Raw genomic sequence first — 22,376 nt, 5'->3', positions numbered from 1 at the left:
TTGGATTTATTTTGATACTTTGGGTACTCAAAATATGCTGATAGCTAACACCTTATAGCTTCTTCTGCGGGACATAGCATCATTAAAATCTGATAATAACAACAACAACAACAACAGGTATTCATATACCGCCTTTCTTGGTCTTTATTCAAGGCGGTTTACATAGGCAGGCTTTATTAAATCCCTTATTAAATAGGGATTTTTACAATTTCAAAGAAGGTTCTTTCTTTCAAGAATGACTACATTCAAGGTGTTTCATTCCGATCTGGCTTCACATTCTGGCCTCCATCCTCCCATGCTGAGAGCAGATGGAATTGCTCGGCTTCAGCTTGTCAGCTGCTCCAAGGTCCCACGGTGCCGGTGGCCTCGAACTGGCGACCTTGTGGATGTTATCTTCAGGCAGATGGAGGCTCTACCCTCTAGACCAGACCTCCTGCCTCCTGATATTGAAGCTTTAATACGCCTTGTAATAGACTTGGGTTTCAATCAAACTCCCCTGCTCTCCAACATTTTAATGGATCCTCTTCCTTCAAAGCCAGACTGGGGAGGTAATCTACTCATGAGTAGATTCTCCAGCTTCTGCAAATTCATCTACTGTTGGCTCCACTTTGAAGCATTCAGAGTCTCAGGGGAATCCCTCAATGACTCTGGATTCTGACTTAAATGTTTGTAAACCAATTGAAAATGTTCCTATAAGATCTAAAAGGACAAAGTTGAAATCTGTGAAATCTAAATCCCATCTTCTCGCTAGGAGGAGAGTTAGGGTGAAATTGCCCTGTCATTCTAAATCAAGATCTAAAAACCTCCCCCGAATTGTGGAGTCTCCCAAATCATCTATGGATTCTGATAGACCCCTTTTAAAGCGGGGGGGGGGGGACAGTTTATATTTAATAGTGTAATTTCTGAAGCTGTCAGGTGAGACAGCTGAGGTTGAAATTCGGGACTTTTTATCTATTCCGATATCTACATCTGCTGTCAAGTCAAGTTCTTCGGCCATTGCTGCCCTAACTTTTCTTAGGGATCAATTGTTTTTTTCTAAATTTTCCCAAACCAGCAAAAAAAAAGTCTCCTATGGAGGGAAAATCTTTTTTTATACAAATGCTTTTTCCCCTTGGTATTAATTTTATCTCTTAGATGAGCTGCCTTCCTAGGCTGACGAGTCCCATCTACCTGGTATTGCAGAGGGAGAGCAATAATTCTCTCATTAGCTCATTAGCTACAGTTTGTACAGCTCAGAAGCTCATTAGCTACCAGAAACTGAATAATTTCAACAATGCTTGAAATGTAATACCTATGTTTTTCAAGCACATTGTCATTAATTAGAGTTGAAATAGATGTATTTGAATCAGTTCTTTGGTTTCTTTCATTCCACATTAACATAGCCTGCACATGGGTCTCAGATGAAGCATGCTTGAAAAATCCTGATTTAGTTTTATCCAATGCAGCCTTCCAATTGCTAAATCCTTTTTTTATGTAAGCTTGCTCTTTAGTAAATGGAACAAATTGGCGACATGGATAGCAAAATGTAGCATCTAGTTTTGAAGAATATTCCAACCACTTAAAATGTTGAAACCACTCTGATCTGAATGATCTGCCATCTTTGTTCTTTGGATATTTACCAAGTTTAATTTGTTTAATAGGCTCTCCTACTTGTGCTAAAGGATGAGATCCTTTTTATCTCTATGGATGAGATCAGGGAGGTGGAATATTTTTTATTCCCCACCCTGGTCTCAGGTGTAAGAGTTGCATTTGTAAATGTATCTCTTGCTCAACTGTTTCTTGAATTGCCAAGAAAGACTTGCCAAGGCAAATATTGTGGTTAAAAGACATTTTCGCACTTCTTCAGCTTTACCGCTATTTGATGTTCATTGTAATTCTGTTGTAACCTGTAAGCCAATTTGTGTTTATTCACAACATGTTCACCCCGCTGTGACGAATGATTTAATCAACTTAGACCCAAAGGAGATGGGTGGGAAATGTTCCAAGGATCTGAATATTGAGAAGATTTCTGTTACTTTACATAAAAATAGTTCTATCTCTTATGAGAAGATTTTAACTTCTACTTATTTTCCCGTACTTCAAGGGGATTCTGGTTCAGTGAAAGCCCTGGATTTAGACCCAATTTCTGAAGAGGAGGCTACGTTGATAACAGGTTTTTTCCTTCTCCCTAAAGATGGCCAAAAATACGTATATTATCAATAGGCTTCAATCACTTCTTACTATGCTCAGCATAGATCTTCCCAATGGTGTTGATCATTCTCCTTCTTCTGCAAATTTCCAAGGCCTATCTAGGTCCTCTGGGATTAATATGGATAACCAGCGATCTTTTGTTCAGCCTCTTTCTCCTCTAGATCTTTATACGAATCCTATCCAAAATAATATTTCAGATATACATTGTAGTATTTCGGGATCAGTCACTCAGGCCTTTTTGAGCCATTCGCAGACTGAAACTTTTGTAAACACAACTTTAAATAACCAAAAACAAGGTGGGAGATTCTGTGCATTGGATCAACCAGGGATTGCTCCTATTACTCAGTTAATTACTCCCTTAGTTAAATCTAATAGTTCATGACTACCTCCCTCTATGCAAAATACCTCTTACAAGTTTACTTTTATATCTTGGAACGTTGCTGGATGGCAAACTAAAGTGGTAGATAAAGAATTTAGAGATTTTTGCTCTCAATTTGATGTGATTCTTGTTCAAGAAACTTGGTTGTCCCTCTCTATGCCCCCTTTTCTTCAGGGTTATCTTACATCTGCCAAGCCTGCTATGAAATCTTTATTTGGAGGCCGTTTACGGGGAGGTATAGCCATACTTATTTCAGTAGATAAGAATCCTACAGTTGTGGATTTAAACATCTCCACAAACCCTAATATCCAGGCCTTACACATTACATGGCCGCCGATGTTTAAAATAACCCTTTTGAATGTGTACTGTCCCCCTTCCTCTGCCCGATCATTTGATAATTCTTTACTACCTGAATTAGATCAGGTCCTTACGGATTTGGCTGATAATTTCCCTGATATACCCTGCCTATTAGCTGAGGATATGAACGCCCTTATGGGCCAAAATAATGTTGATATTGGTGACAAGCTTGGTCTTACTCCTGAAGATATGAATCATCTCCCTGTTAGATCTTCCCGAGATTTTAGAATAAACAAACAGGGCCGGGCTTTGTTTAGCCTCTTTTATAAATTCCAACTGTGCATATGTAATGGTACCTCATCTGATTTGGACTCTGGAGACTATATCTTTTTCGGCCCTAGAGGTAGCAGTGTTATAGATTATATATTGATTTACCCAGCACCCTCCAATAAAGACACAGGCAAGGGCACATGGTACAAAGGGCAGTTTATTAACTATTTAAATATACTTCAGATTGCAACAGGGCCTAACAAATAAGTCATGCGGGTTCTACAACGGAGCTTCCCGTCTACTTCCCCCTATAGTGATTTGGGTGACCACACCAGACTCTGGGCAGCATCAGTACAAGCCTGCCACCCCCTTCATTGTCACCCCGAAGGGGCAGGGTGGCAGGCTAGCTCAGGCCACCCAAGCGAACTCCCGGTGCGCCTTTACCACCAGGCCGAGGTTCATCCAGCCTGCCTCACCCAGCCGGGAATCCCAGCATGACCAAGCGTGGAGTCCACCTGGCCCTTGCCACCCTGCGGTATACACCGATATGACCTTACCTACCCAAAACCCGCACGACACCTGCCACCCGGGGGGTCAGCCTAACGCTTGGCCCCACCGCCCCACACGGAAATAAATTTCCACAGGCCCTATTGCAATTCAAGAAGAAAAACATAATTGCCCAACACCAAAAGGTGTACTCCATCGCTTCTGAACAATTGGGGCGCATCATAGCTGATGCCTGGGTGATAAATGACACCGACTCCGTAAAGGGGTACCGCCCGCCTCACATATGAATTTACCTTCTTCCTAGCCAGTTCAATCTTTTTAACATCAGAGGCATAACGCCAAACACTGCGAGGCAAGAGGTCAGACCATAAGATGACCGTCCCGCAAAATGCTGATTAATGTGGAGAAGATTGCTGTAGGCCTGAAGCCTCAAGGACAGAGTCATCCTCTGGCCCAGGTCGTTCTCTCCCAAATGTATAACGACGATGTGAGGCTGGGCATGGGCATGCACAAACTCATAAAAAGCAGGAAGAAGCTAATCCCACAGCATTCCCCTGCCGTGCAACCCAATGCACAGTAGCCAAGGAACCAAGCTGCAACTGCATGCCAAAGCTACTGGATGCCGCCCTCTTCCTTGCCCAGAAAACGATGGAGTGGCTGAAGATAATGACCCGAACTGCTCCCGCCCTGGAACATGGACAGGAAAAACAGGAATCACAATTCCAGAAACATGCATCACTTAACCATATAGCACCTGGCAAAGCCAGTGCAAGTGAGCGCCCAACCGCTGTCACGGGACGAGCCCGGAAATATAGCATGCAATACAGGAACTTGTGGCAGTGCCACTATAAACTTCTGGCAATGCCAGTACAAAGAGCGCCCAACCGCTGTCACGGGACGAGCCCGGAAATATAGCATGCAATACAGGAACTTGTGGCAGTGCCACTATAAACACCTGGCAATGCCAGTATAAAGAGCGCCCAACCGCTGTCACAGGCGGCACCTGGAAATTTCTGTGGTATCTGCATCACTCCTCGCCCCTACCACCAGGGCGAGGGGGAAATAGCCGAGCGAATCCCACTCAGCGCTTGTCAGGCTCTCTGACATAATATTTAAATGCGCAGGAGCGCCAACGGCCAATCCTCTAAATGTCCGGGGCTGGGAGGCCGATATCAGCTGCAGCCGATGCAGCCCCAATCCCGAAAGAGTGCAGGCTGTAATCTTCCACCCGAAAACCAAGGTCTGCCACTGCCCTGCAAAAAAGGACCCTAAACTGGAAAAACATAACAGGTGAGGCATCAACATGACAGAACAAGGCACCCGGAACCACAGGACGTGCAGCCAAACAAGACCAGCATCAGCAAAACTTGAGGCCTTGGCACAGAATGCCAATGCCGCCAAGTACACTGATAAAGACCTACATGATACGTTAATGCCCTGCAGGTATAAAAGAACCGCATCAGGTGTTCTGGCGGAATAGGCCAGACTTGGGGTACGGCCAGGGCTGCCCAAAAGGCCTCAAATTCCCTTGCCTCCCTTTTATAGCTGTGACAGGTAGAAGGCGCGAGCGCAGACAAAATTACATGCTGCGCTCTGCACAGCCAAGGGTCCTAAGCCAAAGGGGCATCGGGTCCGGATCCCGCCACATCCCTGGTGCCAGCTGCCGGAAACACTCCCCCTAAACAACGAGATAGGGTGTCAGCTATGCCGTTGCAAGACCCGGGATGTGCCTAATGAAAAACAAGGTGTTAATCTTAAGGCAATGCAAAACAAACACCCTCACCAGTCCCATTACCTGTGGGGACTGGGACGTCTGCTGGTTAACGACAAAAACCACAGCTTGGTTGTTGCACCAGAAACGCACGGTGGAGTTGGCAAATTCCTCTGCCCATAATTGAACTGCCACCGCAAGGGGGGGACAGCCCTAAAAAATCATGTCTACAGTAACCCCTTCTGAGACCCATGTATCCGGCCAAGGGGCAGAACACCATCTCTCTCTAAAATAACTGCAAATCCAAAACCACCCGCAGCATCAGAGTGAACCTCAGCTCCGCCCCAAGTAAACACTCCTGCTGCCAAAAGGATACACCATTATAAAACTCCAAAAACTGTAACCAGTTTACCCAATCTGCCTTCATGTCCTGGGTGATCCACAGGCGATGGTGAGGCCTCTAATACCCGCCATGCAGGCATGCAGCCTCCTGAAAAAAGGCCTGGCCGGGGGCAACTACCCTGCAGGCAAAATTCAGATGCCCCACGAGAACCTGCAAATATCTCTAGGACAATTTCGGAGCCTGGAGGCCAGCACAAATTAGCGGCTGCAGCCTAACCAACCTGTTGCCAGGCGGCCTACTGCACTGCTGTACAGTGTCTGATTCAATACCAAAAACGTAAGGGTAGTTGTGGGGCCCTCAAAATAATAGACCATTGAGGCGAGTCGTGCTCTGCTCACCACTAACCACTCCAAAAGGGAGGCAGATTTCTCGAAAGGGCACAGGAAATTGCACATCCCATTGATAGCACTTTATCCAGATATAAGGAACCATTAAACTGAAAACCAAGCAAACAAAAATCATCAGGGTGGACGGGCAAGAGTCTGACTGTAGACACAATATCTGCCTTGGCCATGAGGGCGCCAAGGCCACAGCCATGTACTACCCTGATAGCTTGGTCCAAAGAATATATCGTAATGAACTAAGGTGTGCAGGGATCCTATGACTAACTGAACCCCCACAAGGATAGGACAGATGGTGAATGAGATGGAAGGTCCAGGGACCTTCTTGGAACTACACGTAATGGGAACACCTAAACATTGGGAAACGGAGGAGACTTAAAGGGGCCCACCAGATGGCCGGCTCCCTATTCCTTATCTATCTTAGCTTAAACTATTCCCTCCATACCCTTTACCGACCGGAGATTCCTGGCCCAGGTAGACCTGGAGGGAGGGGCTGCAGGAATCTGAAATCCCTCGTCACAACCTTCAACTAATGATTGAGCATCCGAAAACTTCGGATACCCCTACAAAAATACAGCCCACACCTCTACTCTAATCAGGGTGGGCCACCTTCCCAGCTTGAGGGGACTGACCGCCCCCACTTTTGGCTTGCCCAGCTCGGAGCCTGGGACTCCTCCTGAATCCTGCCAACTTGGGGCACACGGACACCGAGTGCTGGCCGTTGCACTGCCCGCTGACATGTGCAAGGGTGCAACCTGCCCTGCCGCACCGCCCCGTGGAGTTAAACTCATAGCAGGAGGGGGGGCGGTGAACACATCACACTCCTAACATCCCTGCCACTGGCCCGGCTGCGCCCAGAGCAAATGCCCACTAACAGATCAATTGCCCAAATTGGACCGGGCCAGCCAGATAATTTGAACCCACAATTCCTGCTATGAAACCTGCCAGTCGAGGGGATAATATCCAGGTACTTAAAGCGCAGCTGCCCATGCTGCCTGCATTTGAATGACTACTGCAGCATAAATAATATATCAGGTCAACCAATTATTCCAATTTTTATCAATTTTCCTGCCTTCACCCCACTTGGGGGACAGGCACTGGGTCACCCACCTTCAAAGCTGGCTCAGGTTGCTCACGCAATAAACTAAACACATTAACAAACTCGCCCCGCTAAATTTTCCTTTAACTGCCAAGGCGAGTTGACCACCCAAAGGCAGGGCCACATCCCCCTAAGCCACTCATGGATGCTCACCTGACCCTTCCGTGGCTCCCTGAGAGAAAACCCCATACAGGACATCAGCATAAGGAGCGAGGCTGTAAGGGACACCAGAAACTGGGGAAACCCCCAACGGAGGCATGGCTCATGCCTAGGAAGATGCCCCTTACGACTGCTGCTGCTCATCAAGGTCCAATGCCTGTACCTGAACAACTGGAGGTCCCGGACCCTGTCACTCAATGAGCTTGTCCAAAGCGGTTAATCTCTTTCGTGCCCAGAAAATGATGGAGTGTCCACAGATAAGAACCTGAACTGTCCCTGCCCAGGAACCTGGGAAGATGCCAGCTGCTGCTGCTCATCAGGGTCCCACAGTACTTGCACAACCGCGGTCTGGCCGGAGCCTGTCGCTCCTTAGGCTCCTCCAATGGTTACTCTGGAAGGAAGGATTTGCGTTAGTTTCGCCCCACGTCCCTTCCTGGTAGACCTCCCTGGGGAGGGAAGCACCTGATGCATTGACCATCACCCAAACCAGCTTTTGCACATTGCACTCTCCTTCTCAAAAGCTTCTTCCTGTGCAACCAGAGGCCACCGCTCAGCTGTATCATCCTCCTCATCTGAGGAAGAAATCAGTGCGAGCTGGGGGGCACCTGATTCCCACCTGATTTCCCACCTGGGGGGGCACCTGATTCCCACCTGATTTCTTATTCCTCATTGAGCATACAGACGTCTCAACAAAAAACCTGGGGGGGGGGGTGGCAACTGCCAGCCACCTCTCACCCCTCCAATATATTTCTATTAGAGAAATATATATAGTATCTCTGAGAGCCCAATCATATGCATGTCTACTCAGAAGTAAGTCCCATTATAGTCAATGAGGCTTACTCCCAGGAAAGTGTAGACAGGATTGAAGCCTTATTATTTATCATGACTGTCTTATTATTTAACAATCATTAATTAACAACAATTGTAATTAATAGCCAAAAGGGGGGAGGGTCAAGCGGGGGGGGGGGTTTGCAGTGAGTACTGCTCAACCTTGCTTCACAAAGTACTGATCCCCAGCTGAACGACCCCAGGCTCCACTTAGGGCACAATCCCAACAAGGTCTACTCAGAAGTAAGCCCCGTTCTATTCAATGGGGCTTACTCCCAGGAAGCGTGGCTAGGACTGCTTCTGTTGGCTCAACTCCAAACAGCCCGCACAGCTACAGCCAGCAGCAAACACCGCCTGCCATTCACTCTCCACTAATGTGGGAGGCAGGAAGCAAACGTGGGGCAGGAGGGCAGGTGGGAGCCGCACACACACGGCCCGCAGTCCAACCCAGCCCGCAGGGAGCTCAGGCAGTACACTCCAGCTGCCCCCAACCAAGGCGCAGCTGCAAGCAGCGGGCTCGCCCCTCCTGCCAGCGGGAGGATGGGTCTCACGCCCACACAGCCCCCGCAAGCCTTACAGGCGGCCGCTGCCCCGCCGCCACCCTAACCAGCCAGCGGGAGGCTCAGTTTGGCCTCAGGCACGCCTGGCCCCTCGCCACAGCACTTATCAGCTTGCCCCAACCGGCACAGGAGAAGGCGCGCTCCTGCAAGGCCCCTCGTCAGCCCAGCCGGTCGCCTGAATTGGCGGGGTGGGGCAAAACACTGGAGGCGGCTCCAGCCCGTCGCTGCCGATAGCCACAGCTCAGCAGCCTCCGAGCCTGCGAGCGAGGCGCTCAGTCCCGCTCGCCACCCACGAAGCACGCCAACCCCCAACCCAAACAGGTAGCGAAGGAGCTCCAGCCACCGGCTCACAGCCAAGGGAAGCGAAGTGTAACCCCTGCTTGAAAGCAAGGGGGGGAACCCCCAAGCCGCACTAAGCAGCCTCTGCCGGGCACAACTGCCTGATACTGCTCACTGCCCTCCAGGTGGAACCCCTGAAGGGCAGGTGGGCAGGCAATGCTCCCACAGCAGAGTCGGTTGAGCTCGGAGGCCACCTCACGTGGCCTTCCGTTGGGGAACAGCACGCAGAGGCCCTCCCTTGACCGCTGCCTGGTCCCGACTGCGCTGGCTTCTCCGAGCAGCCTGCACGTGGCCCCAAACCAGTTAGCCTCCAGCCAATCGGCTGCAAGGCTGGCCTTTCCTGTGCCTCGTGAGGGGGCAGGGCAAATGCTGGCGGCACGCTAATTCACGTGCCACTGGAATTCTCTTTCCATCTTTTCTTTCCTGCACTCCTTTAGGGTTCTTTGTAGACCGGACAGTGACCATATGCCAATTCAGTTGACTCTCTTCCCATCAATAGGTATAACCTCAAAATTAACTGATTTTCCAGAATTTAATGGAAATTTATGTGTACAGGGGGAGAGAAGGATTCACTGGTCCGGGTCTATTCAGGAACAACTTAGTTCACTTTTAGAGTCCGAAAAATTAATGGCACTGAGAGATTATATGTCTGTTTCTGATAACCCCTTGGACACCTATCAAAAGATAGTTGATGAAATCAGACCTATATTAGTCACCTCCAAACCTCTGCTACAAGCTCCCTGTTTTCATAGGGGCTGGTTTGATCAACAGTGTGCTTATCAGAAACGATGTTTAGCTAAAGCTCTCAGAAAGTTGAGAAATGTGCATTCACCCGATAATCATCATCAGTATGTTTTGCATAGGAGAGCATACAAAAATTTACTGAAGAAAAAAAAAAGGAAGCCTATATAAAGAAATTGTGGCAAGATTTGGGCTTGGCAGCCCTGGACAGAGATTCTGCCAAATTCTGGTTTTTGGTCTCTAAAGGAATGAACCCACATTATGTTTCTTTGGACAATCAGATAACTGCAATTCAGTGGCATGATCACTTTTCTTCCATTTTTGGTAATAGCCCAACTGGGAATATTGTTACCCCTTATAGCGATCAGGTTCTTTTTCCTCCCTATTATATCCTGTGTTGGGACCCTATTAATCCGGAGGAAAGAAAAGAACTTATTTTATCACTGCCTAATAACAAAGCCCCGGGTTTAGATATGCTCCCAGGAGAGTTATTCAAACAAAATGTCGACTGGTGGAGTGTAATCTTCTCTAAATTATTCACCTTTATAAATCGTACTGGTGAATTACCCCTGGGCTGGGGTGACAGTATTGTTGTCCCCATTTATAAGAAGGGATCTAGAGCGGACCCTAAAAACTACAGGCCAATTAGTTTACTCAGTGTGGCTTCAAAATTATATACTAAATACTTGCTCTCCAAATTGGAGAGTTGGGCATCTGAAAATGAGATTATTGCTGAGGAGTAGGCGGGCTTTAGAAAGGGAAAATCCACAATTGATCATTGTTTCATCCTCCAGCATCTGATTCATAAATACACACAGATAGGGAGTAAAAGACTATATGTTGTTTTTGTTGACCTCAGTTCGGCATTTGACTCCATAGATAGGACTTTGTTATGGAAGAAATTATATGGCACTAATATTGATAGGAGGCTTTTATCCCTAATTCAGAAAATGCACTTTAACTCTACTATGAGAGTCAGATTTGGAGCTAATGGTCATCTTTCAGAGAAGATCTTGACAGTGAAGGGAGTTAGACAAGGCTGTTTATTATTAACATTATTAATATTAACAGTATTTATATACCGCTTTTCAACTAAAAGTTCACAAAGCGGTTTACAGTTTATTAAGTGGTTTATTAGCACCCTTTTTATTTAATTTTTATATTAATAACATCATTGGTGAATTTCAAGATCCCACTTTCTTTCCACCATCTATAGGGGACTCCAAATTATCTATCCTCTTTTATGCTGATGATATTGCCTTATTTTCTATTACTTCTATTGGCATGCGCAGAATACTCTCTAAATGTTCTGCGCACATGAAAAGTTAACTATAAATTATAGTAAAACCAAAGTAGTTCTCTTTGGTTCAACCAAAAAGAAGCATATTTGGAGGCTTGATCATACTCAAATTGAGCAATCTAGAGTTTTTAAGTATCTTGGGGTTTCTTTCAATGCTCAACAGTCATGGACTTCGCATTTGAATGGCTCTAAACTGAAAGCTATGCATTCATCACAACTACTTATGCACTTTGTTAGATCGAAAGGGGGTAATTTGGTGATCCCAGTGATGGAGGTATTTGCTAGGAAAATAATACCCCAATTAACTTATGGTGCTGAAATATGGGGTTATGCAAATTTGTCCAGTTTAGAGACACTTCAAAACTCCTTTATTCACTCTCTTCTTGGAGTCCCTTGTTCGATGCCTTCTTCCCTTCTTAGATCTGAGACAGGCCTAATTCAGATTGAGGCCTCTTGCCATACTGCTCTGGCTTTATATTGTTATAAGCTTGTCTCTATGGCTGATTCTTCTTTACCTAAAATTTGTTTCAAAGAACAACTCACAACTCCATCTTGTAAATCATGGTTATCTTTGATAAAACCCATTTTAGAATTTTATGAAATAGATATGAATCTTTTGCCTACCTTTTCTTCTAATAAGATCAAGATTTTAATTAAAAATAAAATTCAGCTTTTTTTTAAGAGAAAGGACTTATGCAATATTCTTAACTTACCCTTTTCTCCTTCTCCTTTCTTATATAAATCAAGCTTTGGTGCAGAAAATTATTTTACTAATTTAACTTTGCTCCCTTTACGTAAGGCCTTTACTGCATTGCGATTTCAATGTATGCAATCTGCTGTCTTAGTAGGGAGATATGAGAACATCCCATATGATCTAAGACTTTGTATATGTGGAGCAGATGTAGTTGAGGACATCTCTCACTATTTATTAACTTGTCCTCTTTATGAAGCACCAAGATCTAAATTTTTGTCACCTTTAACACCCTTGCTACAGGATAGACCTCCTGTAGCTCAGGTTTGTTGCCTTTTAGTAGGTGCTGACATGGGGATCGCTCTGAAAGTGGCTAGTTTTGCTCTTGCAGCATTGAAAATCCATTCAAATTATGTAAAATCTTGTGCAGTATAGCAATTGTGTTTATGGGAAATTAATTTATTCTATAGAGCTGATTCTGCCAGGGTTTTATTTCTATTTTATTTCTATGAAGTTAGATTTGGTTCTATTCTGGTCAATTTCGAGTTAAGCTGTAAGCCCTTATGAATGGTTTTTGATATTGTGGTTTATTCCATGTTTTTATTCTTCTTTTATTAGTTGATTTTACTTGTATGATGTTTATAATTGTTCCCCCTTTTTAGCCTATGGTCATATTGTAATTGCTGTATTGCTGAACTTTTATTGTAATAACCTATGGTTACCACAATTAAACTTTGACTTACTGACTGACTGACTGACTGACATCGCTGATGGCAGATGGGATGGGAACATCTCATGAACTCCAGCACCTCCATTTGTTCTGTAAGACCGCACCTGACTTGTGGCTTGACTTACTTTTTGAAAAGACTCTAGAGAGCAAGTCTCTAGTGGATTTATGTCAGTTTTCCCCCTCCCACCCGGCCACCCACAGAGTCCTGTTCACTGTAGGTTGGTGAGACTGTTGAGGGTTCTCTGAGAAAGATCATTGGTCTGCCTGTCCCTTCTGAGAGCTAGAGTTCCCTAGAGGGTGAGTAAGACTGTTAAACTAACTGAGGTCTGAGGGTCTGATACATCTCAAGGCTGTCATTGAACTTCAGACCGCAAGGGATGCTAAGTGCTTTAGGGGTGCAATCCTAACCCCTTATGTCAATGCTTTCCAGCACTGGCATAGCGCTGCCAATGGGACGTGTGCTGCATCCTGCAATTGGGTATCACTCAGAGGCCTTCTCAAAGTAAGGGAATGTTTGTTCCCTTACCTCAGAGCTGCATTGCCCTCATGTCAGTGCTGGAAAGCTGGAAAGCACTGACATAAGGGGTTAGGATTGCACCCTTAATATAGCTTCTGGGCCTTTTCCACCCTGAAGTTAAATTGCAGCCATGGGAGAAGGGAAGAGCGTCCAATCTGGATGAGGACTGTGGCATGTAGAAATGGGACATTTAACCCCTTCACTCCGTAGCACAGGTCTGAGAACAATCAACCCCCTTCTTTGAAGAGTCAAACTCCATACAAAGCCACATGAAGTTTGACCTGAAAATGACTGCATTTGCAGACTCTTCTGATGGGTGCTGAACTTGTGGTGCCTTCCTCAGTGAAACTCTCCTGGGTGACATTCCTCTTAGTCAAAGCCTGTCTTTTTTGTCTCCTTTGTAGTGGTAACCGGAGCCACGGCAGGGATTGGAAAAGCCTACGCGCATGAGGTGAGTGGACTGTGATGTATGAAAGGCTCTTAGAAGGGTCCTCTTGGCCATGCGCAGGTTCACATACATTCAAGGAGTAAACAAAGACAAAAGTGATCCACGAGCCTTCTGTCAGGAAAAGGAGCACAGCAGGCACTTTTCACACTTGGTGATTGGCCTTTCCTAGCCCTTTGCAGCTAGTCCTTTGCAGCTAACCCTTTGATCTCCTGACTTTCCTTCTTTGGCTTCCAGCTTGCCAAGAGGGGCCTCAACGTGGTTCTCATCAGCCGCTCCCTGGAAAAGCTGAAGCAGGTGGCTGCTGAAATTGGTAAGTGAGAAGCTGCACCTGGGAGGCGGAGGTGACTGGGCAAGCTGCTGGGTCCAGCTCTCAGAAATGGGACTCTTTCCAGAGCTCTGGGATCCTGAAAGAAAAGATTGCCAAAGTAATTACTGACACAGCAAGTTGGAGCCATGTTGAAGGTTGCTTGTTTTATGATGACAGATTGATAAGTATGCTGTTCTTTTGCTATCTCGTTGTTTTTTGTTATAGGAAGAGTGTGCATTATAAGAGGGGAGAGTGGTAGTGGGGGATGGGGAGGGCAGACCAGCACTGGGAGGGGACATGGACAGCGGCATAGGCTCCTGTTTGATCTTATCCCCCATCCCAGGCCTGATCCACCGACATATGGCTCTTTGGACTTGAGCTAAAGATTTTGCTGGTGCAGATCCAAGTACAGTGGTACCTCGCATAACGAATGCCCCGCGCAGCGAAAAACCCACAGAACGAAAGCGGTGTGCAAAGTTTGGTAACTCGCATAACGAATTTTTATGACTTATGCTTTGCATAACAAATTTTTTTTTTATTGTCCTGGTTTGTCTTAAGGGGGCGGATCTTCATGTCCCTTTATGATCCCGTTCACCCTAGTAAGGGGCAGATCTTCATGTCCCTCTATGATCCCGCCCGCCCTAGTAAGGGGCGGATCTTCATGTCCCTCTATGATCCCGCCCGCCCTAGTAAGGGGCGGATCTTCATGTCCCTCTATGATCCCGCCCACCCTAGTAAGGGGAGGATCTTCATGTCAGCTTGCTCCCAGGAAAGTGTGCACAGGATTACAGCCTTCAAACTCCCCACTCAGCATCCCCCCATCGCTCATTCACCCTCTCACTGCCCCATTTCCTTCACGTTTCCCCATGATCAAGGCAAAAGCAAGCAATTGAGTGCAGCTGCAGTGTCCTCCCCAGCTTAGAGCACAATCCTGTGCGTGACTCCTCAGAAGTAATTCCCATTGTGCTTACTCCCAGGAAAGTGTGCTCAGGATTACAGCCTTCAAGCTCCCCACTCAGCATCCCCCCCCCCCGGTTTTTGAAATCCTCTGTACAGTATGTATGCCTTTAAAGAGCACTTAATAAACACTTTGTAAACCAAATTTGACTTTGTTCTGACTTTTCTTGCCCATAGGAACGCATTAATTAAATTTCAATGCATTCCTATGGGAAAACGCGCTTCGCTAAACAAAAAACTCGCATAACGAAAGGACTCGCAGAACGGATTAATTTCGTTATGCGAGGCACCACTGTACTCCCATCGCAGCAGTGGCTGCTTACTTCAGGGCAAGGGAACAGGTGTCTCCTTACATCAGGGAGACCTCCAGCTGCCTCTCTTTCCATGCTGGATATAGTGGAGGCCGTACTGGTGCCGCTGCAGCTCGGCACAGAAAGTTAGTTAGGATTTGGCTGTTCTGCTTCAGAGACATAACCGGACAGGCTGTTCGGACCCCTGCAAGACTGGACACCTGCATGTGTCAGACAACTGCTCAGTGTTCCTAAGTCTGCCTGTTGGTCTAGTGACCTGTTCTGGCAAGGCAGTTCCAGCATCTCTTTGCCTTCACTTCCCAGAGGAACAGCACAGCCGAAGCACCAGAGTCATCCAGATGGATTTCACCGAGGGATCGGAAAGCTATGAGCCGATTCGAGATGCTCTGCAGGGCCTGGAGATTGGCATTCTGGGTATATGCACCTTTTCCTATTTATACTTTTTATTAAGCTTTTTAATCTTGCGTCATGTACACTATGGGAGCAATCCTAACAGCACAATAGGCCAGCACCAGTCCCAGCCCAGGAGGGTAGCACACGTTAGTGCCTTCTCGGGAGTCGGCTGGGCCGGCGCTGGGTTGCGTGCCAGCCCACGGAGGCTGCCTCCTGCCTCCTCACCAACATGGGGAGGGAGGGTTGCATCAGCCAAGCTTGGCCAATGCCCAGGCCTGGGGAGGGCAGGAGGAGGCAGGAGGGAGGGGTTCTGGGATGGTGGGAGGGCGGGTGGAGGGCAGTCCTGGAGGAGGGTGGGTGGGGAGCAGGAGGCAGGGCTGGGACCCAGCTGTTATGATGGATAACAACCCCGTTCCCTGGGCAGTGAGGAAGAGCTTGAAGCTGCTCCGTTCTCCTGAGACTTGTGCCACCTCCTGAGGTGGCATTCTCGGTATATGCACCTTTTCCTATTTATACTTCTTATTAAGTTTTTTAGTAAAGCAACATGCACACTATGCGCACAATCCTAACAGCACAATAGGTGCTGAGGTGACACAAGTCACTGGGGCCTCACTGGGGCCGTGGTGGCTTACCTGGGAGTAAGGGGAAGAGTTTCCTCTTGCCTCCTGCTGAGCCACTTCTGACCCCAATCTTGTGCTGAACTTGCCTGTTCCAATGCAAGATAGGAGTGAGCTGTATGTCCAGCAAGCAGTGGAGAAATCACTGGAAGTCCCTCCCTCAGAGAGTCAGAGAATATCAAAATGGGGAGAGGGTGTCAGGCCTTTGGCATCCAAGCCCTGAATTGTTGTGAGCCAGGATGTGGCAGGAGGGGCCTTGATGTCCAGGGCTCATATGAAATGTAAATTAAAGGAACAGCACCACTGTATGTGATTGGTAATCAGCTGCACCTGTTGCAGGTGCGAGCCATGTGAGCTGGGAGAAATGTGTGCTGAGTCACGTAGGCTATGGAGGAATGGTGCAATGCACCACTGGACAGCCAATCAGAGTGGGTCACAAGACTGTCTTGTGACTATGAGGTCGCCCTACTCTGATTGGCTGGCCCCGGTATATATGGGGGCAAGAGCAGACTTCAGGTGTGGGTTGCTGTGGTGGAGTTTCTGTGCGTCCTGTTGCTGGTTTGTTCTGTGGCTGGGACTGTGCATTATCTTGACTGTACCTCTCTGTATCCCTGACTTCTGGACCGTTTGACTGACTACTCTTCTGCCTGCTCCTTCACCAATACATGCTTCTGCAACAAACAAGCCTGTGGCTGCTTCTTTGGCTCTGTTTGGGATCGCCTGCTTCTTGTGCTCTTTCCCTACGCTCCCATGCCACTCTGCTATCAGGAAAGCAAGGGCTATCCTCCCCTGCTGACCTGACAGAGGGTCCATTTTCTAAAGATGGCTCTAGTTTTTTCATTTGAACATGTTGTGGTTGCATCAGTCTGGTGGTGTTCTGCCAGATTCCCAGTCCAAGCTCTGCCTGGAGAACTATGCCCACTTTTAGCTAATTAGCTCCCCTTCTTTCCTCAAAAGTGACCCTGGTTCTGCCCTGCAGTACTGCTGGACCTTACCACCAGGGTAGCTTGCCTGTTTAACCTACAGAGGTCCTCCTTCCTGCCAGCAGCCTTCCGCCACTACAGCAGCCCCTTGGTCCTCAGCAGATCTTGGGCACAGCAGCCAAATACCAGTCTTAGTGTCTCCAGCATTTCTGCTCCAGCAGCTTCCAAAGTCCATTCACACATCAGTCCATCAGCAGTTCCAGCAGTCTATTAGCCATCAATTCCTCAGTCCATTTCTCCAGTCTGTCCTTCCTCAAGCTTCCCACCTTCTGCTACCCACACCAAACTCTCCCTTCATCAGGTGCTTTTATGCCTGAGGGCTCTATTCCCTTCAAGTGGCTGCAGCTGTGCAGCACACTCTGCTGGGTGCCCAGGCCTTACCCTTAAAGGGGCCACTGCTGATACCACATCTACCTCCTGGCCAGATCTTCTGCGATTCCAATACAGGTGGCTGTCACAAACATCACCCTTGGGGTAGGGAAGGACCAGGGGAGATTCCCAAGTCAACCAGGATTTAACCCTCCTCCACCTACACCATCCTCCACAAACCCCCAAGAGCAATGTTTATTTATTTAGCTTACTCCAAGCCCCAGGTCCTATTAACATACATGTCCTTGGTTAATTATTGCACTCAATTTTCATGTAAAAGATTTTTTATTATAGCTTTAAGGGAGCTTCAATTGCTCCAATAACATATTGACATGATTTACAGTAGCTTAAAAACAAGAAAAGATCATATTTAAAAAGAGGTTAAAAATTACCTACCTTTCAGGTCTCTCAGCATTTCTTCCAGTATAAAAGCTGTTAACCCCCAGCTCCCTTCCTCCTGCTGTGTGTGTTTTCATGCACCCATGCCCAGGTTTTATTCTTTAAATTACTAATGCACTACAACTGGGTAACAAACACCCAACTTAATCCATCTTAAAGGGAAAGGGACTTGCCCCACCCCATGACACTGGCCTCTAATTTCAACCCACATTCCAGCCTGTTGTCTTGAAGTATGTGCCTGAGGTCTCTTTGTGCTCCTCTGCTTTGTTACTGAGGGAAGGCAGAAGGGTGGTGGCTCTGACCCACTGGCCTTCTGTGTCTGTGTGACAACTCACCCTCTGCTCACTCTTTTTACAGTGAACAATGTTGGCATGACCATTCCTCTGCCACTGCATTTTCTACACCTCCCTGGCATTGACAAGGTGAGTTTGGTCTCAGCCAAAGACCGCCTGGCACCTCCCTGCCTGTCATCAGGTACCGCCATTTGTGCAATCTCCCCTGCACACAGTTGGTGGCTCAGTGCATTGTGACATGTCGGCTGCCATCCCTGGGTTGCAATTAGCTGAGCACGTGAAGTGGAAAGTACAACGCTCGTTTGTGGCTCCCCTGTCCACCACCCCATATTTCACAGGTCTCAAGCAGGCATGTAATGGGGCTCTTCTCAGGTTGAGTTGGAAAGTGCCCTTACATCCCCCCCCCCCCAACACTGGGTCTTTTTAATCACTGACCCGGAGCTGCTGGGCTCCCCTTCCTAGAGCAAATATGGTGTGGAATTCTAACCTTCTTGGAAACAATGTTCAGAGAGGTTGCCATTCTGTTGCTGCAAATAGGGCCACACATTAAGGGCGCAATCCTAACCGGCACTCATGCCGGCATAGGTGCCCTGGAGGGTCACAAACGTGCCGTAAAGCATGTTTGCGCCTCCGTGAGTGGGAGCTAGGTCAGCGCATCCAGATGTGCCAATGCGTGGAGGGAGAAACCTGACATAAGCAAGCACACTGACATAAGCGGCAAACGTAGGCATGGGGGTGTGAGGAGGGGGCGGAAGGGGCATTATTGGGAGGGGGAGGGCGGGCCCGGGGGCGGGCACACGGGGTGCCAGGGGTGGGGCCTTCTTGTGCCTTTGTCTTGTTTTTGAAACTTCCCTCTCTTGCATGGAGGAGCCAGTAAACACCCTGACCAAGGGAGTAGGTCTTTTTTAGGACACTATTTTGATTGAAAAGTGGAGCTTAACTAAAATCAATACATTTTAAAACAAACCTTGAATTCAAGTCTTCAAGTAGACTCAGGCTCTACTTCTGTCAAATTCAGACTGTGGCCGCTCTTTCTCTCCACCTTTTACTAGCTGAAGTGTCCTGTGACGCTCCAAAGGCTGTGGAGAGATGCCCAGGTGGTCTGGAAAGTCAAGGTCCCCTTGGTCTCTCATCAGCTGCCAGAAGCTTTGTGACAAGACAACAACCAAGACAGTCACACTTCTTTTCCGTCTCTTACAGTATATACCTGACTTGGTGAACTGCAATATACTTTCGACATTGAAGGTGGGTTATGTATGGATGGAAACGAGACATGGAAGGGGAAGGTGCTTGGGCCCCGTTTCCCATCACTGACTGTGTGTCATTGCTCTTGTTCTCCTAGATGACACAGATCATCCTTCCTCAGATGGTTGCCAGGTAGGCAAGGAGGGAATCTGCACACCTCAGAACCTGCCTGTACAGTATTCCAGAATGACACCTGTGAGGGCTTCTGCTTCCTGCAAGGAAAGGATTTTGATTGGGGTTGTCAACAATATAGGAAAAAAGTATCATGAGCAGATGTGTGGACAGAACCCTCTGCTCCAAAAAAGAGGGACAAAGCTCATCTGTGGCAATTTGTGGCAAATTTGCAGGAAAGAAAGGAACAGTAGTAATAATATAGCACAGAGATGATTCTGGTCCATGGCACATTGAACCTAAAATGGTTGGTTGGCCACATTGCATAGTTTAGAAGGCTAGAAAGAGACATTTGCTTGTCTCCATTTGCTCTTTTCCAGTCCTTGGGGTCACAGTCTTTCTGGTGCCACAAGGGCTCTTTGATTGCTGTAAAGGCAATCCTTTACACTCTGGAATATTTTGGAGAATCTTGGTTTGCATTGGATTCCTTAGGGAAGGGCAGGTGTTGCTCTAACTCACCAGAATGACTCTCTCTGTAGGAAGAAGGGGATTGTCATAAACATATCTTCGATACTTGCCCGTCGTCCTATGCCCCTGCATCAGATATATGCTGCATCCAAGGTGAGGAGCATGTACACCTCTGTAACCCTATACCTGAAGGTCCAGGCTTTCTTACTTCCATTGTCTCCCTCTACTTCATGACCTCCAAATAATCTGCTTTTCATATAATAAGTGGAACTTGCAGCTTGATCGTGCCCTTGTCAGTTGAGGTCTAACCATCTTTTGCAAATGTGGCTATGAGAATGGGAGCCAATGTCCTCACCCTAAGTGCCCGTGGAGTTATTTCCACCCTCAGACCTTGATTTTTCTGCTTCTGTTTCAGACATTTCTGGATCTTTTCGCGCGAGGGTTGGACCGAGAATACCGCTCCAAAGGCATCATTGTGCAGGTATTGTTGATTGAGCCTCTTGTTCTTATCCCAAGGAATCAAAGGACAGTCGGACTTGTGGCAATCACTCAACAGGGCTTGGCAAAATTCCCCAGTTAAAAAATTACTTATTCTTTACTCCTTATTTCACTTTGTATATCGTGTGGTCAGGGGCTCAGTGATGATCTATCTCCTGCAGTGCAATCCTATCTTGTGCTGCAACAGGCAGACCAGGAGGCCTGCGCTGTATCCGGCATAAAATAGGGGCTCAAAGTGGCTCAGCCAAAGGCAAGGGGAAACTCTTCCCCTTACCCCCAGGTAAGCCACTGCAGCCCCTATGGTTCTCCTCAGTGGCATGTTCGAGGAGAGCGCTATGCTGCTCGGGAACGGGGTTTGGGATCCAGCATAACTGCCCGGTCCCAGCCCCAACTCCTGCTCCCCGCCCACCCGCCCCCAGGACCGCCCTCCCCTGCCCTCCCCTGCCCTCCCCCTGCCACAGAACACCTCCCTCCTGCCTCCTTCCCACACACCCCAGAGCCATGCGTCGGCCAAGCTTGGCTGATGCGAGGCCCCTCCCCAAGTCGGCGCGGAGGTTGGCCAGTATGTGTCCGTGCGCCAGCCAATGCACGAGGAGGCGCAAACATGCTTTATGGCACATTTGCGCCGGCCCAACCCCAGGACAGGCTTGCGCCCTTAGTTAAGCAACTTTAGTATCTGGAGGCAGGGCAGAGGAGAGGAGGAAGCAAGTTTGCTTTAATTACTAGTTCCCCTTTATCTTGTGCTAGTGTTGTTTTACCGTAAACAGAAGAGATGAAAATGATGAAGGGAAGGCGACAATTAATCCCCCCCTCCGCTATCTTTGCAATTATCAGAAGCTGCCTAACTAAGAGGCAGCCCATCACTAATTCCCCAGTGATTCGGAACTGGAAGCAACAAATGGGACAGTGTTTGCAAAGATGTACCATTCAACCAATGGTACAGTAACTTCTGAAAGCCTGGATTGGCATTTTGCCAGGCCATATCCATTGATTGGCAGTCAGAATATGAAGCCTCCAGATTGTCAAGGCCTGGGAAAAAAAGTACTTGGAGCCTAGATCTCCTGCCCAGAACCTTCTGCCGCTTGAACCTCAGGCTGCAGTTCCCAGCTGCTGTCCTGAGGAATCCTGAGCTGGAGAAGACAAGCCTGGATTCAGACATGGTCTCCCGCTGTAATGCTCCTTTCTTCCGCAGAGTGTGCTGCCCGCTTTTGTTGACAGCAATATGACTGCCAAGTATGCAGAATGGGGGAAGATACCGGCAGATGTGTTTGCGCACAAGGCCTTGAATACTGTGGGGCTCACCAACAGAACCTCGGGCACCCTTATGCACAGCATTCAGGTATGTTCAGTGTGGGTTGCAAGGTAGATTAATGGACAGCAGCAAACCCTTGTTTGTTTTTTATCCTCTATGCCAGCAGTTTTCAAACTCTCTAGGGGAGTTTGAACTGCTCTAAGTCCTTGTGGGGGGTGGGGGGGAGGCAGCGGGGGTGGGGGGAGGCAATGATGCAATCCCCAGGATCGCATCCAGGCCTGGCAGGTATATCCTACATCTTTGCAGGGCTTGCCAGAGGCTGCCTCCCCAGAGACAATATCTGGAAGGGCTCTTGGGCTCAGCTGGGGGACTGGCCGGCTGGGGGTGGAGCCTGCAAGCTTGTCGACCTGCATGCCTGATTGCTCTCCTCCTCCTCTTTCTTGGCAGGTATATTCTACATCTTTGCAGGGCTTGCCAGAGGCGCGAGCCTTTGGCGCAAGCCAAAGGGCTCTTGGCCCGTGGCTCTTAGCCCGGGGCTCATGCCCGGAAGATCAGATGCCCTCTTGGTCAGCAAATCAAAAACAGTGGTCGGATATCCTCCCCTTCTGTTTAGCAGGGAAGAGAGGAGCAACAGTCTTTTTGCAGCAGAGGATCCGCCTGTGA

At 47.8% G+C, this 22,376-nt stretch overlaps 1 protein-coding gene across 1 annotated transcript in view; it reads left to right on the top strand.

Annotated features, from left to right (window-relative positions):
- The window catches only part of LOC136661076 (very-long-chain 3-oxoacyl-CoA reductase-like), a 29,255-nt gene extending 6,879 nt beyond the window's left edge, over positions 1 to 22,376 (top strand). The window contains exons 2-11 of the mRNA XM_066638096.1: positions 13,467 to 13,513; positions 13,745 to 13,820; positions 15,389 to 15,499; positions 18,204 to 18,268; positions 19,340 to 19,384; positions 19,482 to 19,516; positions 20,035 to 20,116; positions 20,379 to 20,444; positions 21,654 to 21,800; positions 22,161 to 22,376. Coding sequence (XP_066494193.1) covers positions 13,467 to 13,513; positions 13,745 to 13,820; positions 15,389 to 15,499; positions 18,204 to 18,268; positions 19,340 to 19,384; positions 19,482 to 19,516; positions 20,035 to 20,116; positions 20,379 to 20,444; positions 21,654 to 21,800; positions 22,161 to 22,376 — 890 coding nt within the window. The remainder of the gene's footprint in view (positions 1 to 13,466; positions 13,514 to 13,744; positions 13,821 to 15,388; positions 15,500 to 18,203; positions 18,269 to 19,339; positions 19,385 to 19,481; positions 19,517 to 20,034; positions 20,117 to 20,378; positions 20,445 to 21,653; positions 21,801 to 22,160) is intronic.

Source organism: Tiliqua scincoides, chromosome 10 (genome assembly GCF_035046505.1).
Source record: "Tiliqua scincoides isolate rTilSci1 chromosome 10, rTilSci1.hap2, whole genome shotgun sequence".
In the NCBI taxonomy this organism is placed as follows: Eukaryota; Metazoa; Chordata; class Lepidosauria; order Squamata; family Scincidae; genus Tiliqua; species Tiliqua scincoides.
Note: the sequence above shows the minus strand (reverse complement) of the source record. Positions and strands in the feature narration are given on the sequence as shown.